The following is a 22,926-nucleotide window of genomic DNA, read 5'->3' on the forward strand; positions in this document are numbered from 1 at the left end:
CCCTATGGTCAGTTGAGTTCTACATTTAATCGGTAGTGGTTTTCTGTAATGGCCTCTGATGCAAAAAGCAGCTAAACTTTTTTGCTAAAGCAAAATCACAGTACTAAAATGAATGGGGAAATCTCACGGGGCTCCAATTATATGCACTAAAAGATAGAGAATCAATCTTCTCCAGAGACAAGTCCTCTGAAGGTTAGCCAGTCCTGAGCAGTTCTAAATGTGTATGCATACTTATGAGCATCAATAAATGAACTTACCAAGTTATAAATATATACACAGATACATGCATAAATGTATTTATATATATGTATATTTACATGTGCGCACACACACATACTCACACACATACAACGAAGAGGCTAGAAATTTGAGAAATAATGTTTTATGGTGGGGTGATAGGCATTGGAGAGAAGATACTGAGGGTGAAATAGTATAAGTAATATATATATATGTATATATATATATTCTCCAAAATTAAAAATATTAAATGGACAATAAAGTCTTAATTTTACAGCCAAAACCAATAGTTTAGCAATGATTATCTATTAATATCATCACTTATGTTAATGAGATAAGTTATTTTATTTTATTTTGCTTTATCCGTGACTATTTTCTTAAAGCCAAAAATGGCTCTTGAGACCTCATTATACAACAACCCAAAGGACCATTACATTTTCTTTGCTAATAAAATGGCTAGCTAAAATGCTTGATAATGTTAAATAACTGTTGAAAATGCAATAAATTTATATATTCTATAGCCATAAAGTATTCCACCCTTAACTTACTAATTTTGTATTTATTAATTTCAAAGATTCTCTTTGAGGAATGAAGAGTTTGACTTTTCACCAGTTGAACGACATTTGTGTTGTCTGTGTGTGTATGTGTGTGTGTGTGTGTGTGTGTGTGTGTGTATGTGTGTGTGACTGAAAATAGTTATTATAGTATTTGCTTTTGATTTATAATTACATTATTTCCCTTTATCTTTTTCTCCATTTAAACCCCCAATATACTTCTTTTGATCTCATTCAAAATCATAGTCTATGCTTTCTTTAATCACAGTCATACACACACACACACACACACACACACACACACACATACACACACACCCATGTGTATATTCTCATATGCAGAAATACAACATGTATAGTATTACTTGTATGTATAGTCTCAAAGATGACCATTGGATATTGGAATTGGTGTGTTCTTACCAAGGGAAAACTATTTCTTCTCCACTCTTAATACTCCTTAATTTCCTGTAATATTTTTTTGTTTTTGTTGTAGTTGTGTGTCTGTGTGAGTATGTGTTTGTGTGTGTGAGTGTGTGTGTGTGTGTGTGTGTGTGTGTGTGTGTGTGTGTATGTCCAGAATTGAGGCTTCATGACCTTTATCTGTCCACTTTAGCATGTCTGTTGGCATAGTCCTTGTTCAGGTCATACTTAGGTAATGATGTAGATGAGACTTCACAGATTTAATTCCTTTGACATTTTAGGAAACAAAATCCCATAGAAACCGTCTCTCCCTCTGACTCTTATTCTTTCTGCCCCATTTTCTTCAATGATTCCTGAGCCTTAATTAAGTTCACGAGTTTTGTTATAGATGTGTCAGTTTGGACTGGATTTCACATCTCTGTATCTTGTTATGTAATGATTTTCTATAACACTCTGTCTATTCCAAAAAGAGGCTTTCTTGATGAGGGATGCGGACTACACCAATCAGCATGTATAAAACAAGTATTGGGGTGTAGTTAGGGATTGTGCTGGTGTCATAACAGAGGCCTTATTTATTTCCGTTCTACTGTTTGGATTTCTAACATTTTTTATTCATTCCCAAACTGTCCACATTACCCCTTTGTTCTTAAATAGTGCCAGTTTTCCCACTGGAATCACCAATATACTTTAAATAGCATAGTCATTTAAATCATACTTATTTTATCCCCAGGCTTGCAAAAAATAAAAATCTGACACATCAGTCTGATGATTAATTTCCAGGACATTTTTTCATATTATAGGTGTGCCTTATAATATTTTCTTATAATATACTACCTTATAAAAGAAAGTGAGTCTACTGAGACTTTAGGTAAGAATTTTACTTTTTTTTCTGGCTAATAGTCTCTATCTTTTGCCTAGTGTAATTTTAGGTTTTAGAAGATAAAAGTCTGGTGTGTTTGTTCTTGATGTACCCCTGGTTTTGTTTCTTTTTTTTTCCATTTTTTTTCAAGAAGTTTCTTCAAAATAAGACCCAAGTCATATCATTACTTCAGCTGCAAAGCTGCAATCCTGCATTATCCTTAAATTGTTTTTTAAAATACATTTATTTTTGTGTGTGTGTTCGTACGGGGTGGTGGTGGTATGTGCACATACTTGCTATAGCACATGTATTAAAATCAGAGGATGGCTGGCAGGAGTTGATTTCCTGTTTTTACCATTTGGTCTTTAGGATTGAACTCAGGTCAATAGGCTTATGATAATTACCTTTACCTCATGAACCATCTGATTGACTTCATAATTCTGAATTTTTATCACTTTACCAATATAGTACTAAGTAGGGGAAGTATTCTATGCTTTTGTGATTGGGTCTTAACATTTTAGCATAGCATTGTTTCTTGGCAGATACTATCACACAGACCTATCTATTATCTTTATTCTTCTCTTTTGCTATCAAGGAAGGAAGGAAGGCCAGAAGTGTTAGAGGGGCCACTTTTCTTTGGTCAATTCAGAGGCTGGGGGGGGGGGGCTTTAATGTTTAATTACTCTCTCCAGTTAATGTTCCCTAATAGCTATGATTCTCTGTGTTCCATGCTTGTGGTAGAGGTTTCCTCCATGGCCTTAACTGTCTGAGACATCTGAGAACTGTTGATCTTTGGTAGGTTTCACTGCTTTCTTTTTGTAAGAATGATAGTGATGGCTAAAACCCTTTTCGTGAGACAAAAAAGATGGCTCCAGCTCTAGAGCTGTAACTACATAAACTGTTACTTCTGGAGAGCTCTAAAAATGTTAATCATGTTTGTATTTGATAATTGATGGATATTGCACCTGAAAAAATAGGCTATTGAGTTAACAGCAATATAATGATAGTATTTATTATGTAGTTTTAGCATGTGATATGTTATAATACAGGGCATTGGCATGCACTACCTCATTTAAACTTTATTCTGTCAATGAATATAGTAACTGCTCAGAAATATAAAGTATTTTTATTTAAATGTTCAAATTTAGAACTTTAAATCTTCAAGACTCAGAGCTATTAATACCAACATTAAGAATGAAGATATGCCTCCAGTTTCTGCCTACAACCAGAGCTGACACAGTACCACAGCTCTCTGTCCACAGATCCCGTGGAGAGAGAGAGCACGGCTTTCAGAAGTTCAGACAATCCTGAGAAAAGTGGGGAGACCAACACTTCTGCTCACGTTGCTGGCCCAAGAGGAACCCACCAAGAGCCCTCTGGACACAGGAGCTTGGAGGAATCTGGAACAGGATCCTTCCGGTTTCTGCCTGCAGCCAGGGATGAAAGCTGGTGTCCAAGGGAGCTGACACACCTGAGAGCAGTGGTAAGACCACCACTTCTGCTCTGAGGGACCTACCTCGAGCCCTTAGGACACAGGAACCGGAGGAGCAGTCTGGGACAGGATTCTTCTGGTTTCCACCTATGCCCAGTGCTGACACTGTGAAACAGCTCTCAGTACTCAGATACCTCTGGGAGAAAGAGTGTCTCCAAGAATGCTGACACACAGGCTTACAGGAGGATCAAGTCACTGTCAGAGACTGCAAGACCAGCTAACACCATAGATAAGCAGACTGCAAGAGGCAAGAACATGAACCTAACCAACAGAAACCAAGTCCACGTGGGATCATCAGAACCCAATTTCCCTACAACAGCAAGCCATAGATATACCAACACACCCAGAAAAGCAAGATTTTGAATTAAATCATGACTCATGATGATGTAAGAGATCTTTAAAAAGGACATAAATAACCCCCTTAAAGAAATACAGAATAACACAGGTAAACAGGTAGAAACCCTTAAAGAGGAAACACAAAATTACCTTAAAGAATTACAGGAAAACACAATTTCAAAAAGGTGAAGGAATTGAACAAAACCATCCAAGATCTAAAACTGGAAATCACAAAGGGAGGCAACCTTGGAGATAGAAAACCTAGGCAAGAGATCAGGAGTCATAGATGCAAACATCATCAACAGAATACAAGAGAAAAAAGAGAAAATCTCACAGGCAGAACTTACCAGAAAAAGCATTGACACAACCTTCAAAGAAAATGTAAAACACAAAAAGCTCCTAACACAAAACATCCAGGAAATCCAGGACACAATGAGAAGATCAAACCTAAGGATAATAGGTATAGAAGAGAGTGAAGACTCCCAACTTCAAGGGCCAGCAAGTATCTTCAACAAAATTATAGAAGAACACTTCTCTAACCTAAAGAAAGAGATGTTCATAAACACACAAGAAGCCTACAGAATTCCAAATAGATTGGACCAGAAAAGAAATTCCTCCCATCACAAAATAATCAAAACACCAAATGCACAAAAGAAAGAAAGAATATTAAAAGCAGTAAGGGAAAAAGGTCAAGTAACATATAAAGGCAGACTTATCAGAATCATACCAGACTTTTCTCCAGAGACTATGAAAGCCAGAAGATCCTGGATAGATGTCATACAGACCCTAAGAGAACACAAATGCTAGCCCAGGTTACTGTATCCTGCAAAACTCTCAATTAACATAGATGGAGAATCCAAGATATTCCATGACAAAACCAAATTTACACAATATCTTTCTACAAATCCAGTCCTACAAAGGATAATAAATGGTAAAGCCCAACATAAGGAGGCAAGCTACACCCTAGAAGAAGCAAGAAACTAATTGTCTTGGCAACAAAACAAAGAGAAGAAAAGCACACAAACATAACCTCACATCCAAATATGAATAAAACAGGAAGCAATAATCACTATTCCTTAATATCTCTCAACATCAATGGTCTCAACTCCCATATAAAAAGACATAGATTAACAAACTGGATATGCAATGAGGACCCTGCATTCTGCTGCCTATAGGAAACACACCTCAGGGACAAAGACAGACACTACTTCAGAGCGAAATGCTGGAAAACAACTTTCCAAGCAAATGGTCGGAAGAAGCAAGCTGGAGTAGCCATTCTAATATCAAATAAAATCAATTTTCAACTAAAAGTCATCAAAAAAGATAAGGAGGGACACTTCATATTCATCAAAGGAAAAATCCACCAAGATGAACTCTCAATCCTAAATATCTATGCCCCAAATACAAGGGCACCTACATACTTAAAAGAAACCTTACTAAAGCTCAAAACACACATTGCACCTCACACAATAATAGTAGGAGATTTCAGCACCCAACTCTCATCAATGGACAGATCATGGAAACAGAAACTAAACATAGATGCAGAGAAACTAACAGAAGTTATAAACCATGTGGATTTATAGATTATAGAACATTTCATCCTAAAATAAAAGAATTCACCTTTTCTCATAACCCCATGGCACCTTTTCCAAAATTGACAATATAGTCAGTCACAAAGCAGACCTCAACATATAAAAGAAAATTGATATAATCCCTTGCATCCTATCAGATCATCATGGAATAAGACAGTTATTCAATAAGTACAAAAACCAGAAAGTCCATATACACACGGAAGGTGAACAATGATCTACTCAATTATAACTTGATCAAGGAAGAAATAAAGAAATTAAAACTTTTTAGAATTTAATGAAAATGAAGGCACAACATACCCAAAATTATAGGAAACAATGAAAGCAGTGCTAAGAGGAAAACCCATAGCTCTGAGTGCTTCCAAAAAGAAACTGGAGAGAGCGTATATTGGCAGGTTGATAGCATACCTAAAAGGTATAGAACAAAAAGAAGCAACTACACTGAAGAGGAGAAGCCAGCAGGAAATAATCAAATTCAGGGCTGAAATCAACCAAGTAGAAACAAAGAGAACGATACAAAGAATCAACAAAACCAGGAGCTGGTTCTTTGAAAAATTAACAAGATAGATAAATTCTTAGCCAGACTAACCAGAGGGCACAGAGAGTGTGTACAAATTAACAAAATCAGAAATGAAAAGGAAGACTTAACAACAGAAACAGAGGAAATTCAAAATACCATAAGATCCAACTACAAAAGCCTACTCAACAAAATTAGAAAATCTGGATGAAATGGACCAATTTCTAGACAGATACCAGTTACCAAAGTTAAATCAGGATCAGATAAACTATTTAAACATTCCCATAACTCCTAAAGAAATAGAAGCAGTCATTAAAAGTCTCCCAAATACAAAAAGCCTAGGACAAGATGTGTTTAGTGCAGAATTCTCTCAGACCTTCATACAAGACCTAATACCAATACTGTCTAAATTATTTCAAAAAATAGAAAGAGAAGGAACACTATCAAATTCTTTCCATGAAGCCACAATTATGCTTATACCTAAACCACACAAAGACCCAAAAAGAGAAAGAGAACTTCAGACCAATTTCCTGTATAAATATCAATGCAAAAATATTCAATAAAATTCTCACAAACCGAATTTAAAAACACATCAAAATGATCAACCATTATGACCAAGTAAGCTTCATCCCAGGAATGCAGGGATGGTTCAATATATGGAAATCCATCAACGTAAACCAGTATATAAACAAACTTAAAGAAAAAAATGCTCATCTCATTAGATGCTGAGAAAGCATTTGACAAAATTCAACACCCCTTCATGATAAAAGTCCCGGAAAGAATAGGAATTCAAGGCCCATATCTAAACATAGTAAAAGCCATATACAGCAAACCAGTTGCTAACATTAAACTAAATGGAGAGAAACTTGAAGCAATCCCACTAAAGTCAGGGACTAGACAGGCTGCCCACACCCTACTTATTCAATATAGTTCTTGAAGTCCTAGCCAGAGCAATCAGACAACAAAAGGAGATCAAAGGGATACAGATTGGAAAGGAAGAAGTCAAAATATCACTATTTGCAGGTGATATGATAGTGTCCTTAAGTGATCCCAAAAGTTCCCCAAGAGAAATCCTAAACTTAATAAACAACTTTAGGAAAGTGGCCGGATATAAAATTAACTGAAACAAATCAGTAGCCTTCCTCTACTCAAAGGATAAACAGGCTGAGATAGAAATTAGGGAAACGTACCCTTCATAATAGTCACAATGTATATAAAATACCTCGGTGTGACTCTAAGCCAGTAAGTAAAAATTTGTATGCCAAGAACTTCAAGTCTATGAAGAACAAAATTGAAGAAGATCTCAGAAAATGGAAAGATTTCCCATGCTTGAGGATTGGCAGGATTAATATTGTAAAAGTGGCCATCTTGCCAAAAGCGATCTACAGATTCAATGCAATCCCCATCAAAATTCCAACTCAATTCTTCATAAAGTTAGAGCAATTTTTAAATTCATTTGGTATAACAAAAAACCCAGGATAGCAAAAACTGTCTTCAACAATAAAAGAACTTCTGGGGAAATTATCATCCCTGACCTGAAGCTGTATTACTGAGCAATAGTGATAAAATATTGTATGGTATTAGTACAAAGACAGGCAGGTAGATCAATGGAATCTAATTGAAGACCTAGAAATAAACCCACACATCTATTGTCACTTGATCTTTGACAAAGGACATAAAACCATCCAGTGAAAAAAAGATAGCATTTTAAACAAATGGTGCTAGTTCAGCATGTAAAAGAATGCAATTAGATCCATTCTTATTGTTCTGTACAAACTCAAGTCCAAATGAATCAAGGTCCTCCACATAAAACCAGATAAACTCAAACTAATAGAAGAAAAAGTGGGGAAGAGCCACACGTGGGCACTGGGGAAATTTTCCTGAACAGAACACCAATGGCTTATGCTCTAAGATCAAGAATCGACAAATGGGACTTTATAAAATTGCAAAGCTTCTGTAAGGCAAAGGACACTGTCATTAGGACAAAACAGCAACCAAAAATTGGTAAAAGATATTTACCAATCCTACATCCCATGGAGGGCTAATATCCAATTTATACAAAGAAGTCAAGAAGTTAGACTCCAGAGAATCAAATTACCCTATTTAAAAAGAATTGGGTACAGAGCTAAACAAAGAATTCTCAACTGAGGAATATTGAATGGCTGAGAAGCACCTAAAGAAATGTTCACCATCATTAGTCATCAGGGAAATGCAAATCAAAACAACCCTGATAGTCCACCTTACACCAGTCAGAATGGCTAACATCAAAAATTTAGTTGACAACAGATGCTGGCAAGGATGTGGAGAAAGACGAACACTCGTCCATTGTTGGGAGGATTGCAAGCTGGTTAAACCACTCTGGAAATGAGTCTGGTGGTTCCTCAGGAAATTGGACATTGTTCCACCTGAGGACAAAGCTATACCACTCTTGAGCATATACCCAAAACATGCTCCAACATATAACAAGGACACACACTCTACTATCTTCCTAGCAACCTTATTTATAATAGTCAGAAACTGAAAATAACTCACGTGTTCCTCAACAGAGTAGTGGATACAGAAATTGTGGTACATTTAAACAATGGAGAACTATACAGCAATTAAAAACAATGACTTCATGAAATTCTTAGACAAATAGATGGAAGTAGAAAATATCATGCTGTGTGAGATAAACCAGGCACAAAAGAACAGACATGGTATGTATTCACTGGAAGTCGATATTAGCCCAAAAGCTTGGAATACCCAAGATATAATCCACAGACCACATGAAACTCAAGAAGTTGGAAGACCAAAGAGTAGATGCTTCAGTTCTTCTTAGAAAGGAGAACAAGGGATTCCCAAACTCTCGGAACCCTGCCCGCAGCAGCTCACTGCTCCCAAACCCCATGGGAGAGAGAGCTCACAGCCAGGACACGTGGGCACTCCTGAGACTCCAGAGCGGAAGAGACCACCAACACTGCCCACCCCTGCCCACATCCCTGGCCCAAGAAGAAACTGTATACGGCCTCTGGGTTCCTGGAGATAAGGACACAGGAGCAGCAGGTCCCCTGTGTCTAAGACACCACCGGAACCTGAAGGGACCAACAAGATAAACAGTTCTCTGCACCCAAATCCCGTGGGAGGGAGAGCTAAACCTTCAGAGAGGCAGACACGCCTGGGAAACCAGAAGAGACTACACTCTGCCCACATTACTGATTCCAAAGGAAAACACCAAACGCCATCTGGAACCATGGGCACAGAAGCTCCCGGAAAGGGCAGCACAGATTTTCCTGGTTGCGGCCCCTGCTGAGAGCTCATAAGCAACACCACACCAACAAACTTGAGCCTCGCGACCACAGGTAAGACAAACCTTCCTGCTCTAAGCGATCTGCCTGGTGAACTCAAGACACAGACCCACAGGAACAGCTGAAGACCTGTAGATAGGAAAAAACTACAAGTCCAAAAGCAGAACACTCTGTTCCCATAACTGGCTGAAAGAAAACAGGAAAACAGGTCTACAGCACTCCTGACACACAGGCTTATAAGACAGTCTAGCCACTGTCAGAAATAGCAGCACAAAGTAACACTAGAGATAATCTGATGGTGAGAGGCAAGCGCAGGAACCCAAGCAACAGAAACCAAGACTACATGGCATCATCGGAGCCCAATTCTCCCACCAAAGCAAACACGGAATATCCAAACACACCAGAAAAGCAAGATCTAGTTTCAAAATCATATTTGATCATGATGCTGGAGGACTTCAAGAAAGACATGAAGAACTCCCTTAGAGAAACACAGGAAAATATAAATAAACAAGTAGAAGTCTACAGAGTGGAATCACAAAAATCCCTGAAAGAATTCCAGGAAAACACAATCAAACAGTTGAAGGAATTAAAAATGGAAATAGAAGCAATCAAGAAAGAACACAGGGAAACAACCCTGGATATAGAAAACCAAAAGAAGAGACAAGGAGCCGTAGATACAAGCTTCACCAACAGAATACAAGAGATAGAAGAGAAAATCAGAGGAGCAGAAGATTCCATAGAAATCATCGACTCAACTGTCAAAGATAATGTAAAGTAGAAAAAGCTACTGGTCCAAAACATACAGGAAATCCAGGACTCAATGAGAAGATCAAACCTAAGGATAATAGGTATAGAAGAGAGTGAAGACTCCCAGCTCAAAGGACCAGTAAATATCTTCAACAAAATCATAGAAGAAAACTTCCCTAACCTAAAGAAAGAGATACCCATAAGCATAAAAGAAGCCTACAGAACTCCAAATAGATTGGACCAGAAAAGAAATTACTCCCGTCACATAACAGTCAAAACACCAAACGCACAAAATAAAGAAAGAATATTAAAAGCAGTAAGGGAAAAATGTCAAGTAACATATAAAGGCAGACTTATCAGAACCACACCAGACTTTTCGCCAGAGACTATGAAAGCCAGAAGATCCTGGACAGATGTCATACAGACCCTAAGAGAACACAAATGCTAGCCCAGGTTACTGTATCCTGCAAAACTCTCAATTAACATAGATGGAGAAACAAAGATATTCCATGACAAAACCAAATTTACACAATATCTTTCTACAAATCCAGTCCTACAAAGGATAATAAATGGTAAAGTGCAACATAAGGAGGCAAGCTACACACTAGAAGAAGCAAGAAACTAATCGTCTTGGCAACAAAGCAAAGACAAGAAAAGCACACAAACATAACCTCACATCCAAATATGAATATAACAGAAAGCAATAAACACTATTCCTTAATATCTCTCAACATCAATGGTCTCAACTCCCATATAAAAAGACATAGATTAACAAACTGGATATGCAATGAGGACCCTGCATTCTGCTGACTACAAGAAACACACCTCAGAGACAAAGACAGACACTACCTCAGAGTGAAAGGCTGGAAAACAACTTTCCAAGCAAATGGTCGGAAGAAGCAAGCTGGAGTAGCCATTCTAATATCAAATAAAATCAATTTTCAACTAAAAGTCATCAAAAAAGATAAGGAGGGACACTTCATATTCATCAAAGGAAAAATCCACCAAGATGAACTCTCAATCCTAAATATCTATGCCCCAAATACAAGGGCACCTACATACTTAAAAGAAACCTTACTAAAGCTCAAAACACACATTGCACCTCACACAATAAGAGTAGGAGATTTCAACACCCCACTCTCAACAATGGACAGATCATGGAAACAGAAATTAAACAGAGACCTAGACAGACTAAGAGAAGTCATGAACCAAATGGACTTAACGGATATTTATAGAACATTCTATCCTAAAGCAAAAGGATATACATTCTTCTCAGCTCCTCATGGTACTTTCTCCAAAATTGACCATATAATTGGTCAAAAAATGGGCCTCAACAGGTACAGAAAGTTAGAAATAATCCAATGCCTGCTATCAGACCACCACGGCCTAAAGTTGGTCTTCAATAACAATAAGGGAAGAATGCCCACATATACGTAAAAGTTAAACAATGCTCTACTCGACGATAACCTGGTCAAGGAAGAAATAAGGAAAGAAATTAAAGACTTCTTAGAATTTAATGAAAATGAAGGTACAACATACCCAAACTTATGGGACACAATGAACGCTGTGCTAAGAGGAAAACTCATAGCTCTGAGTGCCTGCAGAAAGAAACAGGAAAGAGCATATGTCAGCAGCTTGACAGCACATCTAAAAGCTCTAGAACAAAAAGAAGCAAATACACCCAGGAGGAGTAGAAGGCAGGAAATCAAACTCAGAGCTGAAATCAACCAAGTAGAAACAAAAAGGACCATAGAAAGAATCAAGAGAACCAAAAGTTGGTTCTTTGAGAAAATCAACACGATAGATAAACCCTTAGCCAGACTAACGAGAGGACACAGAAAGTGTGTCCAAGTTAACAAAATCAGAAATGAAAAGGGAGACATAACTACAGATTCAGAGGAAGTTCAAAAAATCCTCAGATCTTACAATAAAAGCCTATATTCAACAAAACATGAAAATCTGCAGGAAATGGACAATTTCCTAGATAGATACCAGGTACTGAAGTTAAATCAGGAACAGATAAACCAGTTAAACAACCCCATAACTCCTAAGGAAATAGAAGCAGTCATTAAAGGTCTCCCAACCAAGAAGAGCCAAGGTCCAGAAGGGTTTAGTGCAGAATTCTATCAGACCTTCATAGAAGACCTCATACCAATACTATCCAAACTATTCCACAAAATTGAAACAGATGGAGCACTACCGAATTCCTTCTATGTAGCCACAATTACTCTTATACTTAAACCACACAAAGACCCAACAAAGAAAGAGAACTTCAGACCAATTTCCCTTATGAATATCGACGCAAAAATACTCAATAAAATTCTGGCAAACCAAATCCAACAGCACATCAAAACAATCATCCACCATGATCATGTAGGCTTCATCCCAGGCATGCAGGAATGGTTTAATATACAGAAAACCATTAACGTGTTCCATTATATAACAAACTGAAAGAACGAAAACACATGATCATTTCATTAGATGCTGAGAAAGCATTTGACAAAATTCAACACCCCTTCATGTTAAAAGTCCTGGAAAGAATAGGAATTCAAGGCCCATACCTAAATATAGTAAAAGCCATATACAGCAAACCAGTTGCTAACATTAAACTAAATGGAGAGAAACTTGAAGCAATCCCACTAAAGTCAGGGACTAGACAAGGCTACCCACTCTCACCCTACTTATTCAATATAGTTCTTGAAGTTCTAGCCAGAGCAATCAGACAACAAAAGGAGGTCAAGGGGATACAGATCGGAAAAGAAGAAGTCAAAATATCACTATTTGCAGATGATATGATAGTATATTTAAGTGATCCCAAAAGTTCCACCAGAGAACTACTAAAGCTGATAAACAACTTCAGCAAAGTGGCTGGATATAAAATTAACTCAAATAAATCAGTAGCCTTCCTCTACACAAAAGAGAAACAAGCTGAGAAAGAAATTAGGGAAACGACACCCTTCATAATAGACCCAAATAATATAAAGTACCTCGGTGTGACTTTAACCAAGCAAGTAAAAGATTTGTACAATAAAAACATCAAGACTCTGAAGAAATAAATTGAAGAAGACCTCAGAAGATGGAAAGATCTCCCATGCTCATGGATTGGCAGGATTAATATAGTAAAAATGTCCATTTTACCAAAAGCGATCTACAGATTCAATGCAATCCCCATCAAAATACCAATCCAATTCTTCAAAGAGTTAGACAGAACAATTTGCAAATTCATCTGGAATAACAAAAAACCCAGGATAGCTAAAACTATCCTCAACAATAAAAGGACTTCAGGGGGAATCACTATCCCTGAACTCAAGCAGTATTACAGAGCAATAGTGATAAAAACTGCATGGTATTGGTACAGCGACAGACAGATAAACCAATGGAACCGAATTGAACCATCAAATGGAAAAAAGACAGCATTTTCAGCAAATGGTGCTGGTTCAACTGGAGGTCAACATGTAGAAGAAAGCAGATAGATACCTGCTTATCACCCTGTACAAAGCTTAAGTCCAAGTGGATCAAGGACCTCCACATCAAACCAGATACACTCAGACTTATAGAAGAAAAACTAGGGCAGCATCTGGAACACAAGGGCACTGGAAAAAATTTCCTGAACAAAACACCAATGGCTTATGCTCTAAGATCAAGAATCGACAAATGGGATCTCATAAAACTACAAAGCTCCTGTAAGGCAAAGGACACTGTGGTTAGGACAAAATGGCAACCAACAGATTGGGAAAAGATCTTTACCAATCCTACAACAGATAGAGGCCTTATATCCAAAATATACAAAGAACTCAAGAAGTTAGACTGCAGTGAGACAAATAACCCTATTAAAAAATGGGGTTCAGAGCTAAACAAAGAATTCACAGCTGAGGAATGCTGAATGGCTGAGAAACACCTAAAGAAATGTTCAACATCTTTAGTCATAAGGGAAATGCAAATCAAAACAACCCTGAGATTTCACCTCACACCAGTGAGAATGGCTAAGATAAAAAACTCAGGTGACAGCAGATACTGGCGAGGATGTGGAGAAAGAGGAACACTCCTCCATTGTTGGTGGGATTGCAGACTGGTTCAACCATTCTGGAAATCAGTCTGGAGGTTCCTCAAATAATTGGACATTGAACTGCCTGAGGATCCAGCTATACCTCTCTTGGGCATATACCCAAAAGATGCCCCAACATATAAAAAAGACACGTGCTCCACTATTTTCATAGCAGCCTTATTTATAATAGCCAGAAGCTGGAAAGAACCCAGATGCCCTTCAACAGAGGAATGAATACAGAAAATGTGTTACATCTACACAATGGAATATTACTCAGCTATCAAAAACAATGACTTCATGAAATTCGTAGGCAAATGGATGGAACTGGAAAATATCATCCTGAGTGAGGTAACCCAATCACAGAAAAACACACATGGTATGCACTCATTGTTAAGTGGCTATTAGCCCAAATGCTTGAATTACCCTAGATGCATAGAACAGATGAAACTCAAGACGGATGATCAAAATGTGAATGCTTCACTCCTTCTTTAAAAGAGGAACAAGAATACCCTCGGCAGGGAATAGAGAGTCAAAGATTAAAACAGACACAGAAGGAACACCCATTCAGAGCCTGTCCCACATGTGGCCCATACATATACAGCCACCCAATTAGATAAGATGGATGAAGCAAGGAAGTGCAGGCCGACAGTAACCGCATGTAGATCTCTCCTGAGAGACACAGCCAGAATACAGCAAATACAGAGGCGAAAGCCAGCAGCAAACCACTGAACTGAGAACGGGACCCCCGTTGAAGGAATCAAGAAAGGATTAGAAGAGCTTGAAGGAGCTCGAGACCCCTTATGAACAACAATGCCAACCAACCAGAGCTTCCAGGGACTAAGCCACTACCCAAAGACTATACATGGACTGACCCTGGACTCTGACCTCATATGTAGCAATGAATATCCTAGTAAGAGAACCAGTGTAAGGGGAAGCCCTGGGTCCTGCTAAGACTGAACCCACCGTGAACTATATTGTTGGGGGGAGGGCGGCAATGGGGGGAGGGGAACACCCATAAATCAGGGGAGGGGGAGGGGTTAGGGGGATGTTGGCCCGTAAACTGGGAAATGGAATAACACTAGAAATGTAAATAAGAAATACTCAAGTTAATAAAAAATTCAAAATAAAAAAAAAAAACAGAAAGGAGAACAAAATATTCCCAGAAGGAAATGCAAAATGTGGAGCAGATACTGAGGGAAAGGTCATCCAGAGATGGTCCACCTGAGGATCTATCCTATATACTGTCACCAAACCCTGACAATATTCTGGATACCAAGAAGTGATGCTGACAGGAGCCTGATATAGCTGTCTCCTGAGAACCTCTGCCAGAGCCTGACAAATACAGAAGCAGATGCTTACAGCAAACCATGGAACTGAGAATGGATTCCCTAATTGAGAAGTTATAGAAAGAACTGAAGGATTTGGAATGGTTTTCAACCCCAGAGAAAGAACAATATCAACTAACCAGAACCCTCAGAACTCCCAGAGACAAACCACTAACTAAAGAGTACACATGGACAGACCCATAGCACCAGCCACATATGTAGCAGTGGATGGCCTTATTGGGCTTCAGTGAGAGAAGAGGCCCTTGACCTTATGAAGGTTCCATTTCCCCATGCAGGGGAAAGCCAGGACGTGTAGATGGGAGGGAGTGGTTCATTGGGTAGGAGAACCCTTTCATAGAGGTAGGGTAGGGGAGGAAGGATAGGGGAACTCTACAAGGGAAATCAGGTAATTTGAAATCTAAGTAAAGAAAATATCCAGTAAAAAAAAAGAAAAAAGAATGAAGTTATGGCAGGATATTTAGAACATTTGAGTATAAAGACTCCTTGGAGTGAGGTACTCTAGATTTTTGAGGTAGGAAAGAGATATAGCTCATAAGGTTGAAGTTCATTCTCAATTTGTACTTGTAGTCCAAGCCATCTGTTCTATCCTTATATAGCAGAAATATGGATTCGCTGAAGACCATTAACCAGATGTGTAGATGCCTCAAGGGATAGTACAAAGTTAGGTGAAAAGAAGGAGTCATCCTGGGGGCGTGGGCTTTATATATTCAGATATAAGTGATTTGAGGATCAGAAGTTACTGATGTTCCTTTGTCCACACAGCTGCTTTGTGAGTAATCCTCAGAATCAGGTGAAATATTTAAATCACCCATCCTGATCTTCTGGCTGTGAGGAATGAATTGTTTGTTCTGAATGGCAGTAAATTAACCGTGCTCACCATAACAAATGGATTAAATCACTTCCACGGGTATGAGGATGATATCTCATAAGTGGGTTATGAGTGCAGTGGCGAGTATTTCAAGACAAAAACTGCCATAGCCGAATGTGTCAGCCCACAGGCTAATATCAAGAGACTAAGTAAACAAATGTCTCTTTTCTGCATTCAAGTCTCCCAATCCAGCAACTGCTTGTATGGGATATCTGTATCCAAAGGAGGGCAAAAGGGAAAGAAATTGAAGCTTATAGGCTGGCATTATGTTGGTTGTGCAAGAACTTTTTGCAAAAACCTGCTCCATGAGGGGAGATCCAAACCCTAAAATGAAGCTGGATGCTAGAGAACTGGAGGGAGACCAATTCTATAAATCTTCAAATTGATGCAGTTTATTTCAGTAGTATACGGACCAGTATAAAATAGGGAAAATATATAATGTAAATATTCAGAACGTTTAATTATCTGACTCCTTGATGGTTTTCCTAACTATTCTTAGAAGGACTACTATTTTGACACTTGATCTATGCACTTAAAACTGTTCACTCAATGGTCTGTCACAAGGAACCATGCATGAGACAGCAAAATGTGGCATATGTTCACTGTACAAGGAAGGGACAGAAATGATGTAGAGATACCATTACGCTTAGCAGACAGTAGCTTATAGAAGAAACATTTCAAATAAGTGGAATCAAGGCCTAGAAAACATCTGCAATTCTATATACATACATAGACCCAGGTAAACTGACTAACAAAATAACTTTCTGCATGGTGGAGAGATCGGAGCAGATAGAATCATTTATTCATGAAGTCAAGCTGGTAAAGATCACTTGCTAAGGGCTCCTTAGCAATAAAAATACAGTCCCTCCACCGACCTGCTAAAAGTAGTGTTAGAGTACCCTGTAAGGAGCTGTGCATAGTCAGGCAGCTGAAGTATTATGGTGCTGGTGAATAGTTAACCAATTATTGAGGATTTATTTGTATGTGATCTGTCCATTAGCTCCATTGCTTATTAAAAAGAACAAGAGATTCTAGAGAGATACAATCCTGGATCAAAAGGTTTAGAAATGGAAACATTCTTTGTATCTACAGTACTATTACCTAAGACCGTGGTGGATAAAACTTCTGCCTTTGGGTAATGGCAAATCAGATGGTACTTAATATTATCCCCATAATAGAAAATGTAGAACAGAGATTTAAACAAGTTAGGTCAACCCTGAATTTCATCCTGGAGATATGGTCACCCAAACAGTTTTGTTTTGCATCTTTACCACATGGCCTGAGGAGGAATGAAAATGGTCTGAAGCTATTTCCACAAGCTGCAGTTTTCTAAACAGACACACCCACTTCCGCTAGCTGCAAGGACTCATTTACATGTCTAAATGGCAAGTTAGAAAGTACACAAGACTGTCTAGATTTATCTGAGAGGAAGTGCAAAAATCCTAGCCTGTTTATCAGGAACTATTTTCTAAGGCCTCTACATATTCTAGTTTTTACTTCCCGCATCGGAGTACGGGATATCTGTGAACAGTGAATATAAAAGTACTTGTAAATAATCACATATGAATTTTCCCCAAAATGACATTAGAAAATGAGGCCATTTATCTTTGAATAAAAGAAGTGTGTGGGCTTTTGCCTGCCCCCACCACCTCTATGTGAGAGCACAGCAGCTCAGCTTTCATTTTCCTTTCCTCTCAAAATGCCCAGAGGGACCATATTTTTGTTTAATGACCTTCAGAATGATTCTTTAGAAATCTGAGGCTATCAGTGTTGGAAGCAATGCGAACATAATTGTGGATTATTGTTGTATGACGTTAGTGGCAGCTGGCCTGATTTTTTTCCTCTCTGTTTAGACTTTTCTTCATTTTCCCAGAAACCTTATATCCCAAGGTTTAGCTCAGAAGCAAATCTCATATAGGTGATAAACCTTGCCAGACATGCTATGTAATATAATTTCAGACAGACTCTTAACTGGTCTTCAGAAAGACCCCGGGGAGTAAAGCAGCCTTATATCTAGATGTCCTCTGTTGTATTACTTTTATTTACTCTCTGAAAATGTGTTTGGATAGTTGTAGTGGACATATCTCTTGACTATTACACCTATGAACTTAAGTGCCAATTTTTGTGCTTTGTTGTCAAATCTACTGCTAACGGAAAAAAAGTTATAGTGAAAAACTAATAAATGGATACTTGTTCTCACAAATAATTTATAAACATTTACGGGCACTCACAGCTGGGGACTGAGAGCCAACATATTTCCAACATTTTGCGAGTGCTTGATATATACATACATATATATATACATATATATATATATGGAATGTAGATGTAAAGAAGAGTAGATGCAGATGTTACATACACTGCAGTGGGTAAAGGGAAAATACTTTCAGCTATTGTCTACATAATCCACTTTGTAATCAATTTTATAAATGCCTCAAGTGACACACTCGGAAGATGATAAAAGTAATTTTGTCTTAACCGTTCAATACTCCTTTATGCTTGCTATGCTCCCATTTTATGCCTGTTATGCTCCCATTAATATCTATACATTGACTGGCTAACAATTGGCTAAAACTTTCTGATTGAGAGGAGAGAGACTTGGAACAATATATTAGTTTAAGAAAATTCCCAAATCAAAGCTACTTGCCCGAGTATTCTTCTATACACGTCAGTCACTGGGAAAGTATTATACATTCCTTTCTTCAGAGTAGCATCAAGACTCTCATGTCAAAAGGAAAGGAGAATTTGTTTCAGCAGTAAAATTTTCTTTTCTTTTCGTGTATCAATAAACTCACAAAGCAAGTAGTTGATCTCTCTATGCTGTTATTACAACGAAGTGCATCTTCATTTTCTGTACTTTTAAGGAAACCCTGAGCTTTAATTTTTCTAGATTCTATCATATCCCTTTGACCACAAGTAAGGAGATTCTGGGATATCAGTATTTTGTTTTTTGTTTTTTGGGGAGTTTGTTGTTTGTTTCCTAAAACAGAGAATATCCAATAAAACACTTATAAACTTCACTGCTAATGAAAAAGCCTGCTACAAATATTTTGTGATACTTTAGATTCCCATCAAATGAACCATTGTCCCTTTTTGACTCTTAGGAAAGACCCATATCAATTAGAAAGAACAGGACATTAATATTTAACAACACTTAGCATTACTCTATGTGTGAGTCTTGCATTCAGTGACCTTGGATGCTATTTTGTTTTTGCTCAGTACCTCTGAAGACCTGTTGCTTTAGGAGTCATGTTTTTAAAGTGACACCTGATGGAGTAACTAATGATATTTGAACTGTATGCAATAATGTGCATCTATAATATTGTCTGAACATTGTTTAAACTTCTTATTTCCACATTTGGAAGAGCATGTGGAAGAATACAACCATGTAATTTTACCTTGCCAATTCTAAGTCTTAGGCGTGTGAATATTTATTTTTCACTTATGACTATTTTCCCTACAGGAATGCAAGCCAAAAATGTGGAGAAGCATAATAATACAGAAGGGAAATGCTCTTCTCATCCAAGAAGTTCAAGAAGAAGATGGAGGAAACTATACATGTGAACTTAAGTATGAAGGGAAACTTGTAAGGCGAACAACAGAATTAAAAGTTACAGGTAGGAGCTCGTTCTACCAAAATATAACAGATGAAATTTTAAGTACTTTTTGATTTGATGGGGAAGACTTTTGTTCAAAGAGACAACTTCTCGTAAATTTAGAATTGGCAGCAAATCAAGCTGTTGGCAACATCACTATTAATGAGTTCCGATGAACAAAAGATATAAGTGGAACATGTGTGATTAGAGGTCTAGGGCTTATTGGCTGTCTATATGTTCTCTGCTGTTATGAAACATTCTTAATTCTTCAATCTGTTGCTGATTTTGAATGTAGAGCTCTGAGAAGATGCAGGAACCATTCTCAGATGTTGACTTAACTCATATGAAGTCTCCATTTAGGTGAAAACTGCTTTGAAACTGGGTTTTTTTTTTTTCTGGTGGGGGGAGATTTGGAATGAAATCTTTTGAACTTAATTTACACATTTTTTTTAATGTTAGGGTTGTTGGATAGAGGAAATCCAAGTAGGAGAAAGAACAAATGAGTAGGAATCCAATGGAATATAAAAAGACTTTCTCAGGGTTGGGGATTTAGCTCAGTGGTAGAGCGCTTGCCTAGGAAGCACAAGGCCCTGGGTTCGGTCCCCAGCTCCAAAAAAAAAAGAACCAAAAAAAAAAAAAAAGACTTTCTCAGACTACTCCTTTTTTTTTTTCTTTTATTGGATTTTTTAAATTTATATTTTAAATGTTATCCCCTCTCTGGTTTCCCCTCCAGAAAGCTGCTATCCCATCCCCCTTCTTCCTGCTTCTATGAGGGTACTCCCTTACCAACCCACCCACTCCCTCTCACCTCCCTGCCCTGACATTCCCCTACACTGGGGCATCAAGCCTTGACAGGACCAAGGGCCATTCCTCCCACTGATGCCCTATAAGGCCATCCTCTGCTATATATGCAGATGGAGCCATAGGTCTATCACTGTGTACTCTTAGGATGGGGATTTAGTTCTTAGGAGCTCTGGTGGGGTCTGGTTGGTTGATACTGTTGTTTTTTTCTATGGATTGCAAACCCTTTCAGCTCCTTCAGTCCTTCCCCTAACTCCTCTATTTGAGACCCTGTTCTCAGTTCAATGGTTGGCTATAAGTATCCACCTCTGTATTTGTCAGGCTCTGGCAGAGCCTCTCAGGAAACAGCTATATGATAGATATTTTAGTAATTGATTTTCAAACACTTAGAATGGAATCTAAAACTATGATAATAATTTTCCCAAGAGATATGGACTATCCCAAGAGATGGTGTAATAATAACTCACTTTTCTTTGTCCATCTGCAAATCTTGATCAATTTACCTGTAAACCACTTGGGTAGTTTTTGCCTAAAATTTTTGGACCCGAAGTGACTCATAGTTCAGTTTTTAAGAAATTTTGTGTATTTGCATATAAATAATGAAACAACTTAGAGATAAGACTCAAGTATAATGCAAAATTAATTCATGTTATATAAAATTGCCTTATACAAATAACCTGTCAGTAATTTTACACAATATTTTCTTATGTTACATTACAGGATGTTAGGTATGGATCTTTTCTGTGGCATCATCTTGGTGTTCAATAAGAATTTGCTTTTGTAGCATTGAGGAGCTGGCATTCAGAAGTTGCACTAATAGAGTTAAGAGTAATGTACTTAAGCCTTGCCTATCTAATTACCTAATGTTGACATCATCCAGCTGATTAATAGTGACATACAGTTGCTAATTTTAAGTGATTTTTTTAAAAATGACTACTGTTGTTTATCTCTGCCTGATCTTTTAGGGTTAGTGTTAAAGTAGGATGTCTTGAGAGTCTCTGAATTCAGATGTATCACTCAAATATCAGGTAAAATTTTAATCTCCAGGTTTCAATTCACATCCCATCTTAATAAATAACCATTTTGTTTCTTAGTTTCAATTTGCGAAGCACCTTCTGTGCAAGTTTAAATAGTTCTTTGGATTAGAATTTCCTGTTCTTTCTCTGTGTGAGTTTTCAAAGTAACTACCATGTTAGACTGCTCATAAGTAGCAAAGTTCTGCTTTTGATTAGTTTCTGAGGTCTTCAATGTGAACAAAAGTTCCGTGACACATTCATGGCAGAATATTCAATCACATCCTTATCCTTAATAAGTGACCTGACCATGAACAAGACATGGTCACTTTGACCATAACCACACATTCTTATCAGATTCATGCTAAGCCCTTGTGTTTGGCAATCATTTATTAAAGTTTATGACATTATAGTAGTTGGCTTGCTTTTAGGCTGAGCTATAATAAAGCAGGCATTAAGTTTCCTTTACAGTCTCACCTAATGACTTTTGGACAGAACAATTTTTGTTTTTACTTTTATTCCAGATCCTGGAAAAAAACAAGCTAGGGTTGTTTATTGTATGCATTTATATCAGTTTAATTTACATGTGCTAAAGTTTTATATAATCAGTGTATAGGCTCAATATTTTATTGGCTACCATGCAGAGGGTCTCAAAGCTTAATGTATTTCAGAGTCACGTGGAAAGAAGCAGGAAGGGTTAACCTGGGAATCCTTAAATTCAGATTCCCCAGACTCTTCCACGAGATTCTAATTTAAGATATCAGAAACGCAATTACTCTTTTTGTTGAGCACTCCTGTCCTATACCTCCCAAGGATCAAGAATGCTTTGAAAGAGAATGCTAGAAGAAAGAATGTTGGTTAATTTAAAAGGCCAAAGTTGTAGATTTAATTTCTTATGTTACAGTTCACATAGGTACTATAAACACATTCTCATGGGTCTGAAATAATTTCTCTTCAACTACTAAGAGTGAGCATGACAACTTAGGCGGTTGGTAACCAAGGGATAGATGGCAAGGGAATATGTGGACAAAGCAGCTTCAATCAATGAAATCTCTTATCTATTCACTAAGAATTTACTATGTGTGACAGACTAAAAAAAATAACATAAGACCAAAAAAATCATTCAGAAATTCTTTCACTATCATTTCCAGATCAGTCCATAATAATCAGTAGTATGAGAAGATAGAAAGACATGTATTTACTTAAAGAATTTAGATGTTAT

General features: G+C 37.6%; 1 protein-coding gene across 4 annotated transcripts in view; it reads left to right on the forward strand.

Moving 5' to 3' along the window:
- The window catches only part of Il1rapl2 (interleukin 1 receptor accessory protein-like 2), a 1,532,967-nt gene that overhangs the window by 873,645 nt on the left and 636,396 nt on the right, over positions 1-22,926 (forward strand). For all 4 annotated transcript variants that reach the window (XM_063279885.1, XM_063279884.1, XM_063279886.1 and 1 more), the window contains 1 exon segment: positions 19,758-19,911. In XM_063279885.1, the coding sequence (XP_063135955.1) occupies positions 19,758-19,911 (154 nt within the window).

The sequence above is a fragment of the Rattus norvegicus genome, chromosome X (assembly GCF_036323735.1).
Source record: "Rattus norvegicus strain BN/NHsdMcwi chromosome X, GRCr8, whole genome shotgun sequence".
Taxonomy (NCBI): domain Eukaryota; kingdom Metazoa; phylum Chordata; class Mammalia; order Rodentia; family Muridae; genus Rattus; species Rattus norvegicus.